Source organism: Lacerta agilis, chromosome 5 (genome assembly GCF_009819535.1).
Source record: "Lacerta agilis isolate rLacAgi1 chromosome 5, rLacAgi1.pri, whole genome shotgun sequence".
Taxonomy (NCBI): Eukaryota; Metazoa; Chordata; class Lepidosauria; order Squamata; family Lacertidae; genus Lacerta; species Lacerta agilis.
This window is the reverse complement of record NC_046316.1, coordinates 20,329,372-20,352,350: the sequence shown is the minus strand read 5'-3', so window position 1 is coordinate 20,352,350 and position 22,979 is coordinate 20,329,372. Positions and strand designations below refer to the sequence as shown.

At 39.8% G+C, this 22,979-nt stretch overlaps 1 protein-coding gene across 2 annotated transcripts in view; it reads right to left on the bottom strand.

The window, feature by feature from the left end:
- The window catches only part of GLUD1 (glutamate dehydrogenase 1), a 33,182-nt gene that overhangs the window by 1,772 nt on the left and 8,431 nt on the right, over positions 1–22,979 (bottom strand). Inside the window, exons 2-13 of one of the 2 annotated variants that reach the window (XM_033148791.1) lie at positions 17,008–17,088; positions 15,881–15,936; positions 15,143–15,206; positions 13,142–13,236; positions 8,417–8,596; positions 6,269–6,406; positions 5,401–5,406; positions 4,820–4,957; positions 4,607–4,687; positions 2,727–2,850; positions 1,915–2,006; positions 371–433 (exon numbers count right to left, since the gene is read on the bottom strand). In XM_033148791.1, the coding sequence (XP_033004682.1) occupies positions 371–433; positions 1,915–2,006; positions 2,727–2,850; positions 4,607–4,687; positions 4,820–4,957; positions 5,401–5,406; positions 6,269–6,406; positions 8,417–8,596; positions 13,142–13,236; positions 15,143–15,206; positions 15,881–15,936; positions 17,008–17,088 (1,118 nt within the window). The remainder of the gene's footprint in view (positions 1–370; positions 434–1,914; positions 2,007–2,726; positions 2,851–4,606; positions 4,688–4,819; positions 4,958–5,400; positions 5,407–6,268; positions 6,407–8,416; positions 8,597–13,141; positions 13,237–15,142; positions 15,207–15,880; positions 15,937–17,007; positions 17,089–22,979) is intronic. The other variant, XM_033148792.1, reaches the window with a different exon arrangement.

The following is a 22,979-nucleotide window of genomic DNA, read 5'->3' as shown; positions in this document are numbered from 1 at the left end:
TGGTTTGGCTGAGACAGACAGAGCAATCATATGCATGTACACACTCTGCTCAAAAGGGCTTACTATTGAGCTTGCAACAGGGCACAGGGTAGCCTAAAGCAACACTCCCCAAGCACTTCACCAGGCAGAACAGCCTCCACTACTTGTTGCTAAATTTATAGGTAGAATATTATTTTTTGCTAATCAGCAAGTTAGAAAAATAAAAGAGTTCATTTAATGTTCTGTGTAGGGTACCCAATGCTGATTAACTAATGCAATCCAGAAACTAGAGTGAGAAGGAACAATGTCACACTATTATGTGCCTCTGCAATACCTCTGGAGATAAGGTGTCAACACAATTTTAAAGCTTCCACCCTTACGTAATACATACCCTAGCAGAACGCTCCATGGTGTAGGCCAAACCAGAATGGACAATGTCTTTTTCAGATGCACCCTATATTGAAAAGAATTGCAATGAGTAGTCAGTCTGAAACCAGCCACAGACCCCATTTTGTATTTTTTTTAAAATATTAGAGCTTAAGGGATTGATATATTATGCCACTTTTTGTATACCCCTTTTAACTGCTGGATAGAAAAGGAGACTAGCCAAAGCCAAACCAACCTAAATGCGTTTAATTTAACTGTTTATATTCAGTTGACATATTAACAAGGCTATTCCCTCTGGAATTTCTATTTAGGAAGCCAAGCAATAGATTATCCGTATATAACATTCATGTAATCCAGTACACTTCAAGAGTACTGTGTCAGTAATTATTCAAAGTTAGACAACAATTATGGCAAGCTGCAAATTCCCAGCCTGTCTCTATGTCCCAGCTGCAGGCCTTCCAGGACCATCAAAAGGCAATGCAGCTTTGTGGTGAGCAAGACGGTTCCCCAGTCTATGTGGATGCTGCACAGAGTACCCAGGAGGACAAATCGGAGTCAGATCTCCTCTGCCCACCCCACCCTCCCAGGTCTCCACAATACACCCCAGGTCGGCCCTTTAAATCACAAAAAAATCATGGGTAAGTCACTAGCGTTAATTAACAGCACTACAAAGTCAGAAGGCACAGTGAAACAACTACCAGGAACCTGTGGACAGGGGAGGCATTTGCTATGGGGTATGGCACGCAGGTATCTATAGTCTCATCTGCCACAGTGACCATCCACTTTTGCCAACTGTCCCATTGTCTGTGATCACTGGAATGGGGCACCCACACTCTTTCCTGTTCCCCAGTGCAAACATTGCCATGGAACGTAGTACCATGGTATCAGTTCAAGCATAACAAAGTACATAGAGTCGATAAGCACAAGAGCGTTTTACTGCATCCCTGTGTCAGCACTTTGTCAAATGTTTAGGGGCCCCACTATACCTCTCACCTAGAAAGTGCAGTGCTCCCGCCCCACAACGTGTTCAATAACTTCCTTTCTTTCCTCCCCACTAGTCAGCATACATTCATCTAGGCTGGGACCAAAAGGAAAGCACCAAGAGGTCGCGCCTTATGCTTGTGTGACCCCCCAAAGTAGAGAACCCTTTTGGTGTCAACCCACTGGTAACCCACCAACAGCAGCCATACTGATGTGGTCTGACTTTTAAGTTGTTTCATTCTAGGGAGTCTTCCAGCTCCCACCTCTGGTACCCAGCTGAGGCTTGTTAGAGCAGGACATGTTCAACATGAGCTGCCATGGACTAACAAAGATTGTGGGTAGGTATAAAAAAAACTTCATTTCTCCACCCAAATTCAGCAACAGCTGGAACTATAACCCACTGAAAGCAGCTAAACAAAACACATATTATGTCCTTCATACTATAAGTAGTGAAGTATTTTTACTCTAGTCTGACAATTACACAACTTGTGCCCAGAGACTGGTTTCTTTTTTGCAATAGGCATTTATCAGATATGCAATAAGCAAACTCTTGCAGCAGCTACTTACAGATATTCTATCCTGGAATTCTGCAGTAGGCACAACTGGAATACTTCCACCATGTTTCCCAAACTTTCTTTCCAAGCTCTCCTGGACAGACACTGAAAGAGGGAGAAATAATTAAGTCATGCTTCTTTCCTATGCAAGATTCTTAAATGAAGCAACTTTCAGTCCAGACAGTTACAATCCAATCCTATGCCTGCTTATTCAGAAGTAAATCCTGCTGTATTCAATGAGTATGAAGCCTTGGCTGACTCAGAAGGCAAGTTTCAGCAGTCTCTCTCAGAAGCACTTGCTTTGCTACTAAGTTTCCTGACCAAACTGCGGGAGGCAGTGGAAGGCAGGAGTGCCTAGTGTGCTCTGGTCCATGGGGTCATGAAGAGTCGGACACGACTAAACAAGTTTCCTATATTTCAACTGAAGCAATTCTACTGCAGGAAGATAGAACTCTGAAGCGACTCAAGGATGGACAGTTGGGTGACGAGACTTCTAGATTGATGCAAAATGTATCTACTTCCACTTTTAAACTGAAATTTGCTTTTCAGTAGCTTATCTATAAACTTCCACTACATAACAGAAAATCTCATTCTCCAGTATTATTAATTTGCATTTACATAGGGTTTTTTGGCAATATTATTCTATGTATTGCATTATGCCATACAAAAACAAGTTCTACTAAAAGGTTCTATCTGCAAGAACATATTGTAAACTAATTCACAAAACTTGAAATCTTCTAAAGAAAGTGAGTTTGTTATTAGTAGATGGGATGATACAATTTATTACTGAATCTGCGTAAACTGTGCAGTACTTGTTAAACTTACTTAGCAAGTGGTAGTTTGAGTCCCTTTCATATTTAAAAGTCAAGCGACCATAGCTGACGTGGTTCAGGTTCTTCAGCCACTCAAAGTAAGACACAGTTACACCACCAGCATTTAAATAGAGATCCTGCATAGGACAAGATTTAAAGGTTTTGTGTTTTGTTTTGTTTTTGTTTTTAAGAAAATGCATTATAGGCAACTTAATTAAAGTCTACTTCAAAACTGCAAAAGACGGTAATTTGGAAAGGTACGCTTTGCAACAGATAGAAATTGTTAACATCACTAACTCTAGTACCACTTTGTAAAATGAAAAATAAAGCTGTTTGAAAAACACAGCTTAGCTGCTATTACAGCTACCCACACTCATTGAGCATAACACACTTCAAATTGGGTTCAGTTGCTGGCTGTCAGCAGATAATAAACTCTGCAGCTTCTTCCACCTCATCTTGACAGCACACAATCCATACTGCATTTAAACTGGGGTGGGGTGGGGGTGAAGCAGAGGGAGCTGAGGAGGCAGCAGTCAGAAGCTGACCTTGGAGAGTATAACATCTTTGCACTGGCTGCTAACATGCTACCGGCACAGGCAGTGCCAGAGGGTAGTTGTGCCCCCCTACTCCTAAAATCAAAACAATGATCCAAGACGATTGGTCAGGTATCACCTCCTGCAGCTGTGCAATGTTTGATCTACTGGAGGCCAAAAGGATCCCAACAGCAGATGGAAACCCCAAGGTAATAAAGCAAGCCAAGTGGTTGGTTGTCTTGACAACTGGAATGCAGTGATTTAAGTGGATTCAATCAGGAGCTATGCCTTTGCTACCCAGGCAAAGGCCAACAAAGGCCAGATTTCTTGCCGGGTTGTGGGAGGGAACAGAGGGCTAGCTTATACCGGTATATCATCTGCCTGTGGGACTTTAAGGTTGGCTGGCACTGTCTAAGGAGTACTACCTCACTGCTCCAAGTCAAGCCACAGTGAGCAGCAGCAGCAGCAGCAGAGCAGCACCTTTGGACATGGACTAGGGCAGTGTTTTTCAACCTTTTTTGGGCAAAGGCACACTTGTTTCATGAAAAAAATCACGAGGCACACCACCATTAGAAAATGTTAAAAAATTTAACTCTGTGCCTATATTGACTATATATAAAGTAATTTTTCAATTTTTCCCACGGCACACCAGGCAACATCTCGCGGCACACTAGTGTGCCGCGGAACAGTGGTTGAAAAACACTGGACTAGGGGCTTGTGAGAGTGTGACTGTGAGTGATCAGAAATGAGGTGTTGTACTAAAAGCCTGCACCTCTTTCCCTTTACATTCCAACTAGGCTAAATGACAGTGCAGGCCCCCCTCCCTACACAGGGGTTACGTTTGAAGGCATCACGTGTTTAAGTGAAATTTGAATATTTGAAACACCGCTGAAAAAGCCTGCAAACACCCCACTCTGTTATGAGTTTAACAGCTTGCAAATACAGATGTGAAAGGAAAGTTAAATCTGATCAGTGTTAGTAGGCTTATTTGTATGGGATACAAATAATCTTCAACCAGGATGGATCCCTTGCCCAAAATTCATTTTCAACTTGGGTCCTTGAGTAATTTTATAACTCTGTAGTTTTCTTTTTAAACTATCAATTTACAAAGTTATGCATCAAGTTGTGATGTATTCCCCTGTACCAAATGAACATTCCTTCCCACCCTTGCCATAGAGAAAATGGAAATTCATAGGGTACAAATCCAGCTCCATTAAAATCATTGGGAATTTTGCTAAAAATTTCAATGCGCTCCAAAATGATGGCACATTTTTTTTCGATTTTCGGCATGTAAAACAGGTATGTTTTTAACAAAAATATTTTAATGCTAATTTTGGCATGGAGGAATTATATACCTTACCGGAATAACCATGATATTCCTTTCCAAGAAGATTTTATCTGCCTCAGGAGTTGTGGGTCCATTAGCACCTTCAGCAATTATCTGGAAAGAAAATAAAATATTACAGCTGAATACAGAAAAACTTGTGAGCAAAAATAACACAATTTGCCTACAGCAAGAGGATCACAACTTCTGGATCCATTATCAAGCATTTATTCTGTGTGCTCCTCTTACTTTTGCTTTGACCTTGTGGGCATTGGCCTTTGTTAACTGTTTTTCACTGGCAGCTGGGATGAGGATGTCACAGTCTGCTTCAAGGATGTGGCAGTCCAGGGGCTGTGCCTTTGGGAAGGTGAGAATCGATCCATGTTGCTGTTTGGATACAAAAGGGTAGTCAATGGCTCATTCCAGTGAATTCAAATAGAACATAAATTTTAATAATCCAATCTGCTTCTATATCTAATTCTATAGAATTAGATATAGAATTAGATCCAAACAAACATGGACCAAAAATGGCCTGGAGACTGCCTGATACATCTAAATTCAGGATGGATAGAAGATAAAATATGGCAGACTCATAATAATAACAAATACAAAATTGGGGGAAGAGAAACTCTTTTATATAGAGAAGTCCCTCCCAGTCTCCTTAAAAAAGGCCCCATTTAAAAGACCTTGCAGGTACTCTCAGAAGAAATGACACCAGGTACCACTGGGAGCACCCAGAAGGTATCTTTTAAACATAGAATCTTATAATCACAGATGAAAAGGAGGTAGAGAAATTCTGGAGGAAATATAAAGATTTCGGAGGTACAGACCCCTCTCTGGAAGGTGCAGTAGGAGGACAGGACCCAGAACAATCAGAGGATAGTGTAGACAGCCAGGAGAAGGAAGAAGATAAAAATAGGAAGAAAAAGAAAAGTAAAAAAGACATGACTTTAAAACACAAACAATATGGCACATATGAAAATATTAAGATGGAATGTAAATGGATTAAATAGTAAAGTTAAAAAGAAATAAAATAGCACATATTTTAAAGAAACTAAATTTAGATAAAATTTGTTTACAAGAAACACAGATTGCTAAAAGACATAGAAGATTATTGATAAATAAAGGAATTGGTTTGGAATTTGTATCATCAGACAGCACCAAGAAACAAGGAGTAGTTTTGTATATTAGGTCCAAATTTGAACCATAATTGTTATTTAAAGATGAATTGGGAAGAGTGATTGCGACACAAATTACAATATGGGGGGAAAGGTTGTAATTATAGGAATATACGCCCCTAATGAAAAGAAGGGTGAATTTTTTTAAGATTTGGAAAACAGGCTAATGGAGTACATGAACCAAAAGATTATTATGTTAGGAGATATGAATGGTAACACCCACTAGAGAGAGAATATACTTTCCAGTCAGAAGTATATCAGTCGAGCAGCCGGATTGATGCTATATGGATCTCTAAGGAAATTTCCTTAACGATAAAGTCAGCAGACATACTTTCCAAATACAAATCTACGATTAAATTCTGTATATCGAGAACTCCTAACACACATTTATGGAACACTTCTTTCCAATACAGAGCCCTGTTTTATTGATCAAAATACTCAATGTACCTTCTTCATTGGCAATATGTTATTTATTTTTGCTGTACATATTTGCAATGAAATAAAGAACCATTTTTCATACCAATTTGTAATCTTCCAACTCCTTTGGGTCAAGTCCATCAGGATTCCAGATTGCACCATCTTTTTCTCCAATTGCAACACATTTTGCACCATAACGATGAAGATACCTCATAGAATGCAACCCTACGTTGCCAAATCCCTGTTAAGAAGAGAAGTGTTTTTAGGCTCAAGATCACTGTACAAATAAACAGGAGATATCAATGGTTAAATTGCAACCTATTCACATTTCAGGGAATGCAGTGTTTGTTACTGGGGATATAAGAAATTAACTGAAAGTCCATGAAAGATTTAACCATCACCCATTAAAGCAATGCGTTTAGTTTTCATAAAGGTTACACTGAAAGATATTCAGTTTCAAGAATATTTCTTCCTCTTCCCTCTTCCCAGTAGTTTGGAATGCTGATGTTGAACTCTTTAAGCTGGAGAAAAGGAGGTCTGGATCCTCCTAGAGGAAAATTCATATGGTTTTGGAACCCTATCCTAGATGTTTGCAGCAGAATGACTATTTAGGATGCAAGTAAATTTGCACTAGCATATGCCAATGCCCTGGCTGGATGCAGAGGAGTGGTGGGAGGCACTAAGTGGGGAACCCCTAAGGAATCCCCAGAGGAAGAAGGATCAGAGCCTAGTGAAACAACGATGAGTGGTCAGAGGGAGAAGGAGTAGACCGGAAGGAGGTGTCAGAAGCAGAAGAGGTGACAGAGTGTAGTGCACAGGAAGAGGCTGCTGCAGGGCACATTTCAGACTCCAAGGCAGAAGCCAGCGAGTATTCCGCTCTTGCTCCGACCAGCTTCCCTCCCACCTGGTCTTTATAACCCACAGAGAAATGAGACAAACAGAACAGAGGGTGGTTGTGTGCAGATGCAGCCCGAGACTGCATAGGAAATACTCAGGAGAGGAGGAGTCCTAGTGGGCACTGGGAAGGTGGGGGCCTTCAGTCCTTGCAGCTGCTTCATCGGGCAAGACCTAGAAAGTGTTTCATTTCAGAGACCAGTAGGCCAGAGCTGTGGTTGGTTTCCTTGAATAAATAATTTCACTGGCTTCAGTTGATTTATTGTTTTGTTGCTGACCTACAGTCCTGACAGTTTAGCAGCCTATTTCAGCTAATTGTAAAATCACTTCAGAGGGGAAAGGATGCAAACTATTCAAGGACAAAGCTTGCCTGTCTCCATTTCCCCCCTTATTATTTCCCTGTTTGGTTGGGCACAGGCACACCCCATTTCAGCTCTGCCAACACAAGCATTCCAGAGCAGCAGTGTTGGCACCCCTTTGTTTTCACAGGTCAGAATTTCCCTCTCGCTTATTAATTGGCAAAAATACAGTAACTCATTAGTACAACCCCATATTTAGCAGGGGCAACTTTCTGTTTTAACAAATCTAAAATTTGATTCTACGTAGCTCTAAATAAAGGATTCTAGCAAGCAATACAAATACAAGTTTCTGAACTCTAGGTAACTGTAAAATTCAAAACTCTGACCGATACAATCATATTAGAAAGAGATGTACTATTTGTGGCATTTACCCAGCTCCATGTTTTTAATTGCTCTTATTATTTTATTATGCATGGCTGTTCATGAGATTTTTATGGAAACTAGCTTGTCCTGTATCCTGGAATCCACTGAGATGAAGGGTAGGCTATAAATGCTTTTAATAAATTAATAAAAAGTAGTCTACTTTCAGACTATGCAGGTGGCACAGGACCTATGAATGCAATACAGCAGCTACTGCATGTTCATGAAACCCCCATACACTGGGTGTTGCTTTACAAAAGTGGACCCATCTACAGAAGATACTAGTTCCAACATGCATGATTGATAATCTTTGAAACAGGGATGGAGAAATAGTGTAGATTTGCCATATTATATATAAAGCACACAAATTTTTCTAATCATCATACAAAGATTTTTTATGAAGTCAGTTCCTACAGGCTTATGATCTGACACAATACAAAAGGAAAAAAGAAAAGGAGGGAGACCTCCTTACCAATGTCAATTACAGTGTCTAATTTAGCAGAATCTGAATGTCATACTGTGTGCCACGTCTGTTTTTTAAAGTTCTAGCAATATCCCATGAGATGCATATTATCAGTTAAAGCAGCTACGTATCCAGCTTTTCTCTCCAGTGTGGTTACTATTCTAGACAAAATTACCTGGATAGCAAATGTCTTATCCCCAAATCCTGGAGTCATTCCCAACAGACTCATATATGATGCTTCATTAATGAAGTTCTCAATTCCATGGAAGACTCCACGGCCTGTGGCAGAGATACGACCATGTATACCACCTTGGCTTATTGGCTTTCCCGTGACACAAGCATGGGCGTTAATGTCCTAAAAAGTAATAAATAAGTTTAGTTAGGCTCATTCCCATGGCATCTGTCAGAATAGCTGAATTTTTATGTGTTAATGATGTCTAGTGAGTTTTAGCTTCACTGAAGTTAACATATCATGTTGTTGCTCCTGCAAACAAATCGGTTTATCACAATACTGTAAAAAATAAAGGTAAAGGTACCCCTGACCGTTAGGTCCAGTAGCGGACGACTCTGGAGTTGCAGTGCTCATCTCGCTCTATAGGCCAAGGGAGCAGACGTTTGTCCACAGACAGCTTCCGGGTCATGTGGCCAGCATGACTAAGCCACTTCTGGCGAACCAGGGCAGTGCACGGAAACGCTGTTTACCTTCCCGCCAGAGCAGTACCTAATTATCTACTTGCACTTTGACGTGCTTTCGAACTGCTAGGACTGAGAGCTGGGACTAAGCAACAGGAGCTCACCCTGTTGCGGGGATTCAAACCGCCGACCTTCTGATTGGCAAGCCCTAGGCTCAGTGGTTTAGACCACAGCGCCACCCGCGTCCCAATCACAATTCTGTACTTTTACCAATTTAAAGGCATTTGCATGACACAGGATGCCTTGAGGATCTGCTTACTGCCCAGCAAAGTGTCATGTAGTAAATTTAGCAGAAATATTAATGTAATTGCCAGAAAGATACCCCAGGTTACTTAAATCTTAAGATCACCTTGACATATTTTTAAACAGCTTTTTAATTAGATTTTACATCAGTGTGCATGTGCCCAAGGTGTATTTGGTTCACAGCAGGGTTTCCTGACAAGGATTGACACACACCAGTGATTTCTGTGAATGGGTACACCCAAGTTTTGAATGGTTCTTAAATGTCATTTGCACCCTTTAGGTAACGGAACAGCTTCCTCATAGTTCACTTATTGATTCAATGTATCTTAAAAAAGCAGGCTAGTCTAGCTTTGCTACCTGCTATATTAAAACAAGCTTATAAGAAATCCCAATTAAACTATGCTTAAAATATTATCCACTTTGGGTAGACTTTGCAATAGCACATAAGAGGATCTGAACCTTCTGTGGGCAGTTTACAACTAAATCAGCCAAAGCTGTTTAATCACCTTTAAAATAATCTGGCAATGGGAACATAAAATACAATTATTTGAAAACTATTAGCATAATCCTTTAATTTGTTAAAAGCCCAGGCAGATATCCGAGCCTATGCATAGCAGAGTTACTCTTCTAATTATATACTTCATTTTGCTCTTTTTTGGTTTCATCTTTTTTCCAGAGTCTTTAAAAACAGCTGAAGCATGTTTCACTACTCCCTCAATGAAAACAAAGCAGAGAGGGGCTGGCTGGTTAATTTGTAGTTTTGCACATATGTATTCATTACACAAAGGGTGAGCTAAACATGAGGACCACCACGAAAAGCTGGCAGTCAGGTGTCAAGTTCCCTGTGTGCTTCCATAACACAGGGCTGCCACTGGAGGGAACAACTCCCACAAACGACAGATGGAAAATTTATTCCCCATATTACCAACGTTCTGGACAATTTGAACTTCCTTTTCAACAAACTTCCATTTCCTTCCAATTTTCAACTGCCTCTTTATCTCTAAATTTACTTTTTGCAGGAGCCCCTTAAAACTCTCGGCAGCATTCTTCTTCTTGCTATGCCTTAAAACAACATCTGACTCATAGCATAAAACTATTTTCTTTTGCCGATGACTCATACAAATTTCTTCATTCACAAGTGAGCTTTAGTGTTTTTTCTCATAGCAAGTGCATCTGGGATTACGATCCCATAACCACAGGACCCAGTCCATAAATCTGCTATATTGCACAACAGTGTGGAGTGTTGTGCTTGGCACTCCTAGAGTGCAGGTCAAGAACGGGGACAAGATACTGCATGACTCAACTGGTCTGGAAGCAGCTGTGGCACCACAGGCAGGTCGGCACCCAACACTTTGGTTGGGAGCTGTTGCACCTACAACAGAATCAACAGGTGCTGCAGAGCAGCTTGGCCGTTTCTAGCTTGTCAAGATTCAGGTGTCTGTGCTGAATTGGGGAAATGACTGTGATTTTACAGCAGGAAACATTTGAGGATCACCATCAGAAGGTTTTATAGAAAGCCAACTAGATTGTCTTACAGCTAAGACGTCACTCATGTTTTTGGGAATGGGAAATTAAACTGTAAACTGTTAACCTTGATTGCTTTAACTAGTTTTCTATCAGTAGCATGTGACAAAACACTTTCTTGCATGCCTATCTATGCACTTTTGAAAGCAGAAGTTCATACAAGGCTGCAGAACTAAGCTTTTTCACTTTAAATGCACATGAGGCATGCCACACTGTTGCTTCAAAAAGTTAGGCAATACTTGAACAGAAAATGAACTGGGTTTACAATTCAATTTGGCTAACCTTCAAATACCAAGTGTGAGCTAGAGATTTAACTGACACTTAAAACCCGCAGGTTTGCAGAGAATTATTAACTAAGTTACCCCAATACTTATGTTTTGCCTTTTTTTAGGAATCCGATGCCCAGAACCAGCATGCAAACATTCCCAGGGACGAAAAATCTTAGTAGTAGTGCCTTGAATCACAAGATAAAAGAGGAAAACAAAAACTGTACAGGGACACTGGTCTACTGCCCTGAATACTAAAGAGTTTGCTACACTAGAATGTAATCATTGGCTTGTGGGCTAAGAAAGATTTTAAGTGTTAACACTTCTCATTGCTTTCACTTTGTGTTTATTAGAATCTTTATTGTTTTGCCACTCAACTTGCAAACAAAGTTTAAATTGAATGTAACAGGCCAAATGAAGAAGCTGCTCCAGAAACTTGTTTCCATAGCCACCTTGAACAAGCAAAATGCTAACTCACAGCAATCTAGCCAAAGGAGCTGTGGAATTATTCAAAAGCTTTCTCATGCATGAATAATTAAGAACTCTCAAAGGCCAGCCTGTTGTATCCTGAAAAAGAAACACTTTTCCTGATGTGGTATAAACTCTGACAGGGAATTCAAACTGCTTTACCAAGAGGCATACTTCTGTATTCTCGTGCCCTGTTATTAAGAGATGATCAAGTGTTAAATGGAAAGAGGCAAAACAAAGCCAGCCTTGCAGGACGTATAACCACAACCATTATTTTTCTATTAAGAGACTAAGGTCCAACTCCAGTTATACTACAGTGGTGCCCCGCTAGACGAATGCCTCGCTAGACGAAGGCATTCGTCTAGCGGAAGGCAGCCCTGCAAGACGAAAAAGTCTATGGGGCTGCCTCGCAAGACGAAAATTTTTCATCTTTTTTTTCGTCTAGCGAAAGCGCGGCTTGCATTGCCGCTTCGCTAGACGAAAAACCCGCTAGACGAAAATTTTCGCAGGACAAATTATTTTCGTCTAGCGGGGCACCACTGTACAATGAATAAAAATATACAGTGGTACCTCTAGTTATGAACTTAATTCGTTCCGGAGGTCTGTTTTTAACCTGAAACTGTTCTTAACCAGAGGCGTGCTTTCGCTAATGGGGCCTCTTGCTGCCACTGTGCCGCCGGCACACGATTTCCGTTCTCATCCTGGGGCAAAGTTCTCAACTCGAGGTAACTCTTCCAGGTTAGTGGAGATTGTAACCTGAAGCGTTTGTAACCTGAGGTGTTTGTAACTCGAGGTACCACTTTATAGACAGCTTTAGAGTGAATTTGACCATTGGCCAGTACTACTCCAACTTGCAACAGCTGGACAAAATCTCAGGAATAGGCCTTCCCCATCACTGCAATGATTTTGTCCCAATAATCAAGATCCCTGTGTGACTCCCAGCTACTATTTTCTGACTGGTTCCAATTGGTGGTTGCAGGAATGAGTAGCTCAGAGGCCTGAATCTCATTTTATGAATAGGCCTGAATAGCAATATTTGAGAGGCTCCCTGAACACACAGAACTAGTATACAACAGAACAGAATTTGACCCAGCCTTTTCTTAGCATGCTTTTTTCTTAGTTTGTACATTACTGCAGAGGTAGACAACAGGGTGCCCTTCAGATGTTAGGCTCAGAACTCCCATCAGTCCCACTAGCATGGGACATAATTTCACCAGAGATTATGAGTGTTATAGTTCAACAACATCTGGAAGGCACTGCATTAGAGTAACATTAGGTATACGACTATAATGCAAGAATTAAGATTGGGGGAACAGGTTCTACTATCATACGTACAAGTACCTGGGAGCTGCAATGGGCCTTAGCTTCTCATGTGTACATGCAATAGAAAAACTCAAGTATGGCTGCATATTATGGGAACATTATGGTTCATAGAATGTATCCACACCAACTTCATCAATGTGTGAAGCTACCCAAATTTTTTAAACACCTATCAGGAATAAGACTCAAGTAGACATACAAATGACTGTGCTGCCGGCTTGTTAAAAAGTGATACAAGCCTTCTGCATTGTACTGCACATGCGAAGTATCACATATATGTTAGTCGTAGTGCTTAAGATTATGGAAATGGTAAATGTTGCACAACTGGCAAAATGGGTTGACTAATTCTGCCTAGATTAAAGTGTGTGCCTTCACTCAGAACTTACGTAGTGTCCTATGGTATTGGCATAGGTGTCTGCAATCCAGGACATCTCCCTCTCACCTGTGCTCATGTCAGGAGCAGGCACATCAACACCAGGCCCTGCAGGCAAGATTAAGACCATCAACACAATTCAAACAGCAGCCTCAATTGTATCAATTTACAGCCAACCTTAAGTGATCAATATCATAGCAACTCTTGTACCGTTTTGTGAACTACAGTACAGTACTGGTTTGTGCTTTATAAACAATGAATCAATATTTCTTATGATGCACCCACATTTTGGAGGCTGCTTGGAAGACTTCTGGATCAGATGATTAATTATCACTATCATCATCAATCACCATCATCATCATCTATACACCAATGCAGCTGCACTGTATACTAGAGCCACATGTGAAGTTAAGGGGAAATGGAACCATTCCTGGCTTTTCACATGCTCTATATTACTGAGATGTTTGTCTCTCAAGTTAATATGACTCAGGACCAAGTTTGTGTTACTCGGTTTACTCTGGGAAAAGGTATTTAATGCTTTCCTCTAATTTTCTTCATGGTTTTGGCATGAAAGTGCATTTAGGATTACTGGCAGCCTAGAATCACAGTACAGAGGTTGGTTTTTTTTTTTTTTTTGAAGAAATATCTAGATAACAATAATTCATTAAGCAGTTTAGTTCTTTGCAGTATTCCTCATGTAGGGACAAGCCCCTTTTTACAGAGTTATTTCTGGTTATGAGAAGTCATTCCAAATTTTACAGGGGGGGATCACATTAAAAAAATGGAAACAGAACAATTCACGCACTAGTGCAACTTATAAGGGACATTAGTAAAGGCTGGAAAACAGTACTGCATAAGATAGTCATTTCTGAAAGCATCAGGTTATTTTGGAATGCTATGACAAAGCCTTTTTTTTTTTTTTTTTTGCTTGCTACAAGGTGGAGCTTCAATTTCCTTCCTCAACTTCCTTTAAAACTGGCACAACTTCAACCAGCATGAAAAAGCGGACAGTAACAAAATTGCTCTGAATATCAAATTGACCAGGTTAAGAAGAGCTATTTTGCTACGTTTGTACAACTGTTAGCTACTCAGGTGCAATTCTGGGGCCATAGAATGAAAGCATTAACTCTGCACAAAGCAAATAGTGTTCAGAATTATTAGGAAAGAAAGCAAAAATAAGTGACGGCTGCTGAACAAGACTATGCTACATCTACATGCAAACATGTGCAACCCTTGTCACAACCACATCAACAAGGTCTTGGGTATATCTGAAAAATATACAAAAGCAACTTAATACTCTGGAGTATGCCAACAACTTTCTTTTCAAGTAGGGATGACCAACAGCAACTAGATCTGAGCCATAAAACAGTTTTGCATGGTCCCCAACTGGCACCACTAAAGTTTAATCAAGGTTTGGTAAATTTTTACCCAAATATCACACTGTAAAGCCCTTACTAGAAAAGTTATGTTGCTTTTATGGTACAGTCTGACCGCCTATGAGTGGGTCAGAAGATGTGTATATGTCAGTGCAATATACTATGGACCTTGGGCTAAAGTATAAAGTCAACCTCTTGGATTCAGATATTGGCAATCCCTGTTTTAAGTAAAGACCATGTGGCTTAAGCTTAAGCTGGGCTGTACCACTTTAAACCATATGGGGGAATTGGCATGACTGGGTACACCTCCGTAAACAATAACCCTTTGTGTGCAGAGAACCAGCAGGTCAAAGAGAAGCTAAAACTCTTCTCAGCATTCAGTCACAAGAATCTGCAATCAGAAGTGGTGCAGCCCAGACACAGTCTAACTTGATAGATTGGTTGGAATAAAGAAACAAAGCACTTTGGCATTTCTGCGTGTACCTAGAGATGATAAATGTAATGGTTACACTGTGTTGCATGAGTTACTCAGAGCATGCTAAGCAACTGCTAAAACCCTTCTGGAGAGATAAAGACAGAAAATGCTGCTGAGCCATCTTTCTCATAGCAATTGTTACAGCAGTTGCTGTATAACATACCGATAAAGCCCTTCTTTGCGAGTTCTATGGTAAACCGTCTTGTGATTTTTTCCAATTCATTATCCTATAACAAAAAAGCAGTTAAGGGCTAGGTTGCAAGACATCAACCATTAATGTCATATGTTAAAAGATTTACCAAGAAAAACATTCAACAATACTTGTGTTTCCATTGCTTATGTGCTCTTAGTCATAATACAACAACTCTGCTTGGTGCAGGGAAACCCAGCCAAATGGGCGGGGTATAAATAATAACAATATCCCCACAGTTACATTGTGCTTGAAACATTCCAAGCACCTTGTAAATGCAGTGCAATTACAGGAGTAACCTCTTAATCCAATCTCTGGATCTAAACTTGGAATAGCAGGAAGGTGACATGGAATTGACCCCAACCTTGCAATGAGTTTGAGGAACAGTGAAAACACCCAGCCCTTTTGGGGGGAAAAGCAGTGTCCTGGTGAATTTAAATGTTTGGTTGGCTAACAAGGTCAGCCAAAATCTGTGGACCCCTGTAAATAAATTTAAGCAATGAAACCTTTTACATAGGGGATTCTGAAACACCTTACTTGTTTTAAAACCTTAAATTGCGAATACGTTGCCTATGTTTTATTCCTCAACACACTACAGAATGAAAGATTTCCACCCCGCTGTCACAATAGCCCTACTATAGCAGAGTAATTTCTCAAACTTACCCAACCTAAACATGCTGGTTAAAAGATTTCTGCCAGATTGGAACTTACTGTATAATTTCTAGGATTGATCTTTACACCAGCCTTTGCACCACCAAACGGCACATCTGAAAACAAATGTTTGTGCTACGTTAAACAAGAATGCAAAACTTGCAAAATAAGAGTAGGGGTAAGTGATGGGGGAAACAGAACCTGCCACTACTGATGATGAGTATTTGGCATTTTCTATATTTATTTATTAACAAAATAATTTATATACCGCCCTCTTGCAAAATGTCAGGGTGGCGTACAGCAACATGAAAAACCTTTAAAAGCAATGCAGATTGTTACTGGTACTGAATCACAAATATATGGAGATAAATTCTAGAAAGTGAAGAATTTTGCTGAGCCAAAATTTGCACACATTTCGAAGCTGGGAAAGAAAGCAGGGGAAAGACTATAGGACCCTGAGGTATAATCCTAATCTCTCCTTAAGAAGAGAACACCTAAACTAGCCTATATGTGTGTTTTAAAACAATGAATTAAGTCTGACTTATGAATTAGTGGGGCTTAACAGGCAGCTTTGGCACCATATAAATTGTAGGTTGATTTGGTGTGTTTCCAAATCCTGTTAATCAGTAAATATGGTTATTCCCTATAAACCCTCTCTACCGCCAACTCATCCCATTAATTTAGCCCTCTTAGAAAGTTCACAAAAGTTACTAACTGACAAATAATGTTCACTAGATTGTTGGGAGATGGCAGAGAAGGGATGGGTTCTGTCATTCCTGCAGCAGCTATATTTCTAGGTTGGCTTTTCTTCTCTGGCAGCCAGCTTGCTTTCCATGCTGGGCACAGAAGAGGGTTGAAGTGATCCATTTTCTCTCCACAAGCCAATTTCCTTAGCTGCATGCAATTGTTTGTTGCCTATGGCTAACTGACGAGTGCTTAAATAAAGGCTATGCTAATTCAATGCTAAACCTAAATTTCTTCTTATCCTAAGCAGATAACTGCTTCACTGAAAACATCAAATGAAGGAGAACAGAAGGAGTTAAATATTTTATATATAATAAATACATACCTAGCCCATCTCATATTCTAATGCAATGCTCTGAGATTTAAGTTTGACATGGCCTCAATATTCTTAAATAGCATTAGCAATGACTGAACGTACATGGACCTTTACAAACATCACTTACCCACTACGGCACATTTGTATGTCATTAGAGAAGCCAAAGCTTTCACTTCATCGACACTCACTTCTGTACTGTAACGAATACCTGTAAGGAAAACAATAAGCCAACTTAAGTTTTCATAGTCAAGTAGAAACAAACCTCAAAGGCTAAGAGTAAGTGTCATTTGCACAAGAAGCATTGTAAAAGAATCACTGTGAAAAAGTCCCACACAAGCAATTTTTCAGTTCTCTGGAGTCAGACAAAAAAAACCCAAATTTGTATGCAGCACAGGCATCCAAGAACTAAAATACTGCTTATTTTGGGTATATGGACCATATTAAAGCTGTGTGTGCATTCAAGGACTAAAACTGAATACCCTTCCTTGATTAGTAGCAATTAATAAATAAATATGCCAAGAAGCTTACTGACACAATCTGTCCTGAATGTTTGTGCTACAATACATACCCACTCTAAGGAAGATTTTAATGTTTGACTGTTTTTAGTATTTTGCTAGACGCTGCCCAGAGCGGCTGAGCAACCCAGTCAGATGAGCAGCATGTAAGTAATAAAATTATTATTACTGGTTAACACCCCTGCAATTCTGGCATTGTTTTGCAGTGTTACAGGCAAAGAACTGGTATACTCAAATTCTAGCCCTTATGCACTGGAGCAAAATGCTGCCTTCACATTTGTGGTTTGGAAATTACTACCATATGCAGGAAGCTGTTGCTCAAGGCAGAGGCTAGTTTTGCTTGCTTGGAATACCTGAAGCCACAATATGAATAATTTCTACTTTAAAGAAAAAAATTATGCCCCTTCATTTTGATATTACAGTGACTTAACATAATCTAAAATCTAAACAAAATTTATTATCCTTTGCCTTTTGTGAAAGGGGCTGAGCAATGACCTATGAATTACTTCCTCTTGGTATACACTTGCTCTGGGAGAAACAAACAATTGGAAGGTGTCACTTTAGTCAATATATATTTCTAGAGAAAGCCTACAAAGAAAGGCCAGCTAAATGATTTTTCAATTCTGTACAAAAGTGGCTTCTAGCAACTCCATTTCTATTTAAGAAGCACAAAATCAGATCAAATGATTCCCCTTTCAATTCTGCATCTAGAAAGTAAACTCATTGTTTAACTATAATACATGAAAAGTTGTGTTAAGATAGGACATGCTGCCTTTCTCAAGGAACTACTTGAACCATAAATTGTGATGTTGTTGCCATTAAGAAAATATAAGTGCCGGACCACTGAGAGTTGAGACAGTACAATGAAACAAGAGCCCTCCACACTGTTCTGCGTAGTTGCTGCATTCTGAATATGGGTATTCCCTTGACATCTCTGGTATCATTTGCTGGAGCAGAAATGTTTCAGTTTACACTCGCCTTCCTTTCTGAAGCCAAGCTAGTAACTGCATATGGAGGAAAGAGATGAACCACTTTTTAATGGTAACATGCCTGGAATGTACAAGGGCATACAGTATTGCAGTGTTTGTTCTAGCTGGAGTCAACATTTCATCATTCCAGTCTTTCGGAAGCACATTAATCGGAGGCATGCCTGCTGTCTGCTAGCACGCTTAGGGTTGCCCAATCCACTGAGCAAGGCAGCAAGTTCAGTAACTGTCATGACAAGTTCATTCCAGCAGTTAGAAATTTACCAAGTTGGATCCACAAGGCAGCTTTTAAAAAAAACAACAACAGTGAGATACTGTACTGTTTTGTACTGAAAATGCCACCAACACCTTTAGAAAGCAAAAGCAGCGGTTCAATACTTGAGAACCCAAATACACTGTATATGCATTAGAATCACTCAATACCTGGGCACTCTAGATAAGGATATACATATTAATTTGAGTATAGTGATAAAGTTTCAGTCTTAGTTTTCAGTCAACTTATTCTTTCCAGTTTGACTGGAACTGAAGATAGGACCCAAAGAACTATGATAGTATGTGAGCTCAAAAGACGGAGTTCCAAAAGGTAGAGCATTCACCCCACCACCCCCACATAAAAAATTTTTAAATGTTTTTCTAACTCTGCTGAACTAGTGCAAGCTCCTTGCATATGTAGCTTTCCTGAATCACAACTAAAGGCTGGAATATTTCCAGCTGCTTGGTGCTAGCATCAGATGTTTAGCTGATAATCCTTTAAAGACCTTGGGGGGATCCTTCAATTTCTTTGGGATTTAGACAATTTTATATCAGGATTCTTCAGCATTCCTAGAGCCTATTAAAAAATAATTTTCAAGTAAGTATACTGGTACTTACATGAACTATCTCATTTATTTTAAATGACCAAACCTTAATAAATGAAGGAGTTTCATAAACTGCAATTTGAGGCAAAATCCATTCAGCTTTATACCATCTGCAATTAGGTGCACTACAGAATACGGAACACAACTAATCTTCAACAGAATAAGACTGTATGTAATGTCTGTCTGGCAGCTACTTTTGTTATACCCTACTATGGAACTGGAGCTAATTCAGCAATAGTAGGTTAGATGTAATGCATGAAGGTAAAGACCATTTTTAGCAATTGTAGTCATAGTCCCAAGTCAGTAGAGTGGTGAAGTTGACTAGTCCCAGAGTGCAAGCAGCTTCTGTGCAGCCAATTCCATCTCTAAGTAAAACGAATAAAATATTATTGAATATGATGCAGCTGTAGTGCATATAGCAAAAAGGGAAATGCCAAAAAATAATACATTAATGAAATGGTGGGACATCGATATGTAGGAGTTAAGTAGCCACATATCCTTTGATGTTTAAAGTGCTGTGGGTATATAAATATCAGCAAGTATAGACTTTACTGTACTTAAAAGAGCCTAGAAAACTGCTTCAGGTATTATGTGCAAGGAAGCTAGTTGCTCATGACAGCAATACCTCAAGGACCACCTCTTTCCATAGGAACCTACCTGGACCCTGAGATAATCTTCTGAAGCCCTTCGTGTGCCTCCTCGAGAGGTGCGGAGGGTGGCAACATGAGAACGGGCCTTTGTTTGCAGTGGAAAGCTCTCCCCAGGGAGGTTTGCTTGGTGCCTACATTATACACTTTTAGGTGCCAGGCAAAAACATTCCTCTTTAACCAGGCCTTTGGTTGATTGTCATCCAATGCCCTTTAAAAAATGGGGGGGGGGCATTATTTCATTGTTTCTGTTTTTATTTGGATTATGTAGTCTATGTTTTTATATTGCAATTTTATTTTGTGACTCACCCTGAGACCTGTGGGCATAGAGTGGTATATAATCATCATCATCATCGTCACTGACCCATTCAACTCAGCTACTGAATAAGATTCTACAGCAAACCCCCACCCCCATAGATTGTAGTGGTACCAACTGCTAGGAGATTGCTATGGCTTTTCCCAACTCCCATTTGAAGCACTACAGAAAACTGCACACTAGTTTGACAAGAGACCATGATGGGCCACAAAGAACATGTGCTCCAATGAGCAGCTTAGCTCTGCAATGCCATCTCAAAGTATCTGCAAAATTATCAACTGTAAGTCAAGCTGGGACTAGGGGAGGCAGTGGTTCAAATAACCTCTCAGTCAAGTCACTGGTGAAGGTATCAGTCTTTGTTCACGATCAGGAAGGAAGGGAAATAACTATATTGTGTGCATTTGACAATGCATCTAGGTTTATCAACATGACATGTAATTTTAAACAGCCCAATCTGTCGCATCAGCATACCAAAAAGGTTAAAATGTTGTATCTTGGCATTATCTGTTTGATGGAACACCAGAAGACTAAAAAGAAATAAACTAAATGGCAGGAGGATCTTGTTACTGATAGCTCACTGATACTTTGTTTTCCAATCAAGTACGCTATGAAAACTACCCACAGCTTTATGAAGCTAAACAAAGAGCTCCATTGGAAAAGTGCTGAAGGGCAGGGGTGAGGCCCCGACATGGAAGTTACACAGCAAAGTTAACATTTCTTATTCGGTTGTGCACAATACTGTTATAACTCCTAAAACTCAAAGACGAGGAGCCAAGATGCTTTTCTGTAAAGGACTTAAATTACAAAATGACTCATAGCTATGCAAAATACTTTCCACTTGAACCAGCAAAGAATCTTACTTGTTTAGGGATTTTCCTTCCCTGGCACACCCAAAAATGCAAGTTAACTTAGAAAGACATTGTGATTTATTAACAACTGATCCACCTCCTTTGCAATGGAAAAGTAGTGAAAGTTACTCTGAAATCATCAGCAAACCTGAGAGCAATCCTGTAACTTCTGCTTGTGAAAGGAAGAATAAACTATAGTGTTTTTAAATATATATTTCACATGTCCCCCCCCCCCATGGCTGTCTTCGTATCACAAACTAGGTTAGCTACTCTCAAAAGAAAAAGATTTTTTTTAAAAAAATAACATATATTACTACAGTGGTACCTCTGGTTACGAACTTAATTCGTTCTGGAGGTCCGTTCTTAACCTGAAACTGTTCTTAACCTGAGGTACCACTTTAGCTAATGGGGCCTCCAGCTGCCGCTGTGCCGCCGGAGCACAATTTCTGTTCTCATCCTGAGCTAAAGTTCTTAACCCGAGGTACTATTTCTGGGTTAGCAGAGTCTGTAACCTGAAGCGTCTGTAACCTGAGGTACCACTGTACAAGCACCACAGACATAAGTAGAGAAAGAGGGACCATTTAAAAGGTAACAGAGTTTAAGTGACAATAAATGGCAATGATGCAAAACAAAAGTTTGCTTGTTACTGAAGCAACACTACAAGAACCCGATCTACTGATGCAAGAAAAAACAGCCAAGGAAAACAAACATATTCAAATGTGAACAAAGAAAATAATTTTCTAGCATAACATTAACACTCATTCAAACTGTTGGTCTATTTCCTTCAGTTTCTCGACTAACAGGGCCACAAATGCACTGGACTTCGGAAGTTTGCATTAGCTTACCTTGGGTTACTGAACACAACATCATTTTAGTCACATTTTTAGAAGTCTACAGGGATAGGTCAACTCAATCATATGTCAGGTCCGTGCATGAACAAGGTTTACACATTTCTAGAAACTATTGGAGATCAAGCACACAAGGAACAAACAAATACCAACTGCCAGAGCTTAGCAGAGTGGACCAAGACATTGCTCCAAGTAAGAAAATAACCACCTGAGTTTGGAAGACATCATCTTGGATTTACAAGCTCTTTTTAGAGACATCCCTATTTCTTAAATGTCTGACTGCACTTAGAAGTCATGAGCTGTAAATTGCTTATTCCTTAAATCCCTAAATGCACCACAAATGTATTAATAGGCTTGCTAATGGAAGAACTATTCATTGTCTTATTTGGTTATTCTTTTGAGAGAGGTTTTGTTCAGACACCAAAGGGAAAGGGGTTTCTTGCTCTTGGGCTGTGTAAAATCAGCTTGAGTGTAGGTTGCAGCAAGAAAGCCCACAGGTTTTGTTCCGAGCTTCGAAATTTCCAGGAATTTTACATCTCTAACTATCACTCATAACCATATGAAACTAATTGTATGAAGCTAACGGAGTGTCAGATCACTATTGTCCATTGCAGCAGCCTCTACACAGCCTTAGGGAAGGGACAGCCAACATCTTGTTAGGCAACACGTAAGAAATGGCATTAAAATATCCCACAGCACATAAGGACAAGTCATGTCGTCAGTGAATTAAAGAATCACACTGGAGTCTGGCAATCTGACTTTATAACAGTATTTCCAAATTTGTTTTGTTTTATGCACACTATAAAGAATATATGGTTCACTGAGTAAACAAACAGCACTTGAGATTTAAATATTGAAAAGGTAGCAAGTGATATAAAATTATGTAGTTAGAAACAAGTAACCATACACAGTTTAATTTTTATGTTGTGCTCCAACAGAGACACTTGCAGTTATGAATCTAGTATTGGTTAAAACTGCTATGACTTTAAATATATTACATACCAATATGCAAGGCTGACAGGATTTAAGATCCCGTTTGAACAGGATCTGAAGTCAATCATCTACTCTTGCTGACAAAAGAA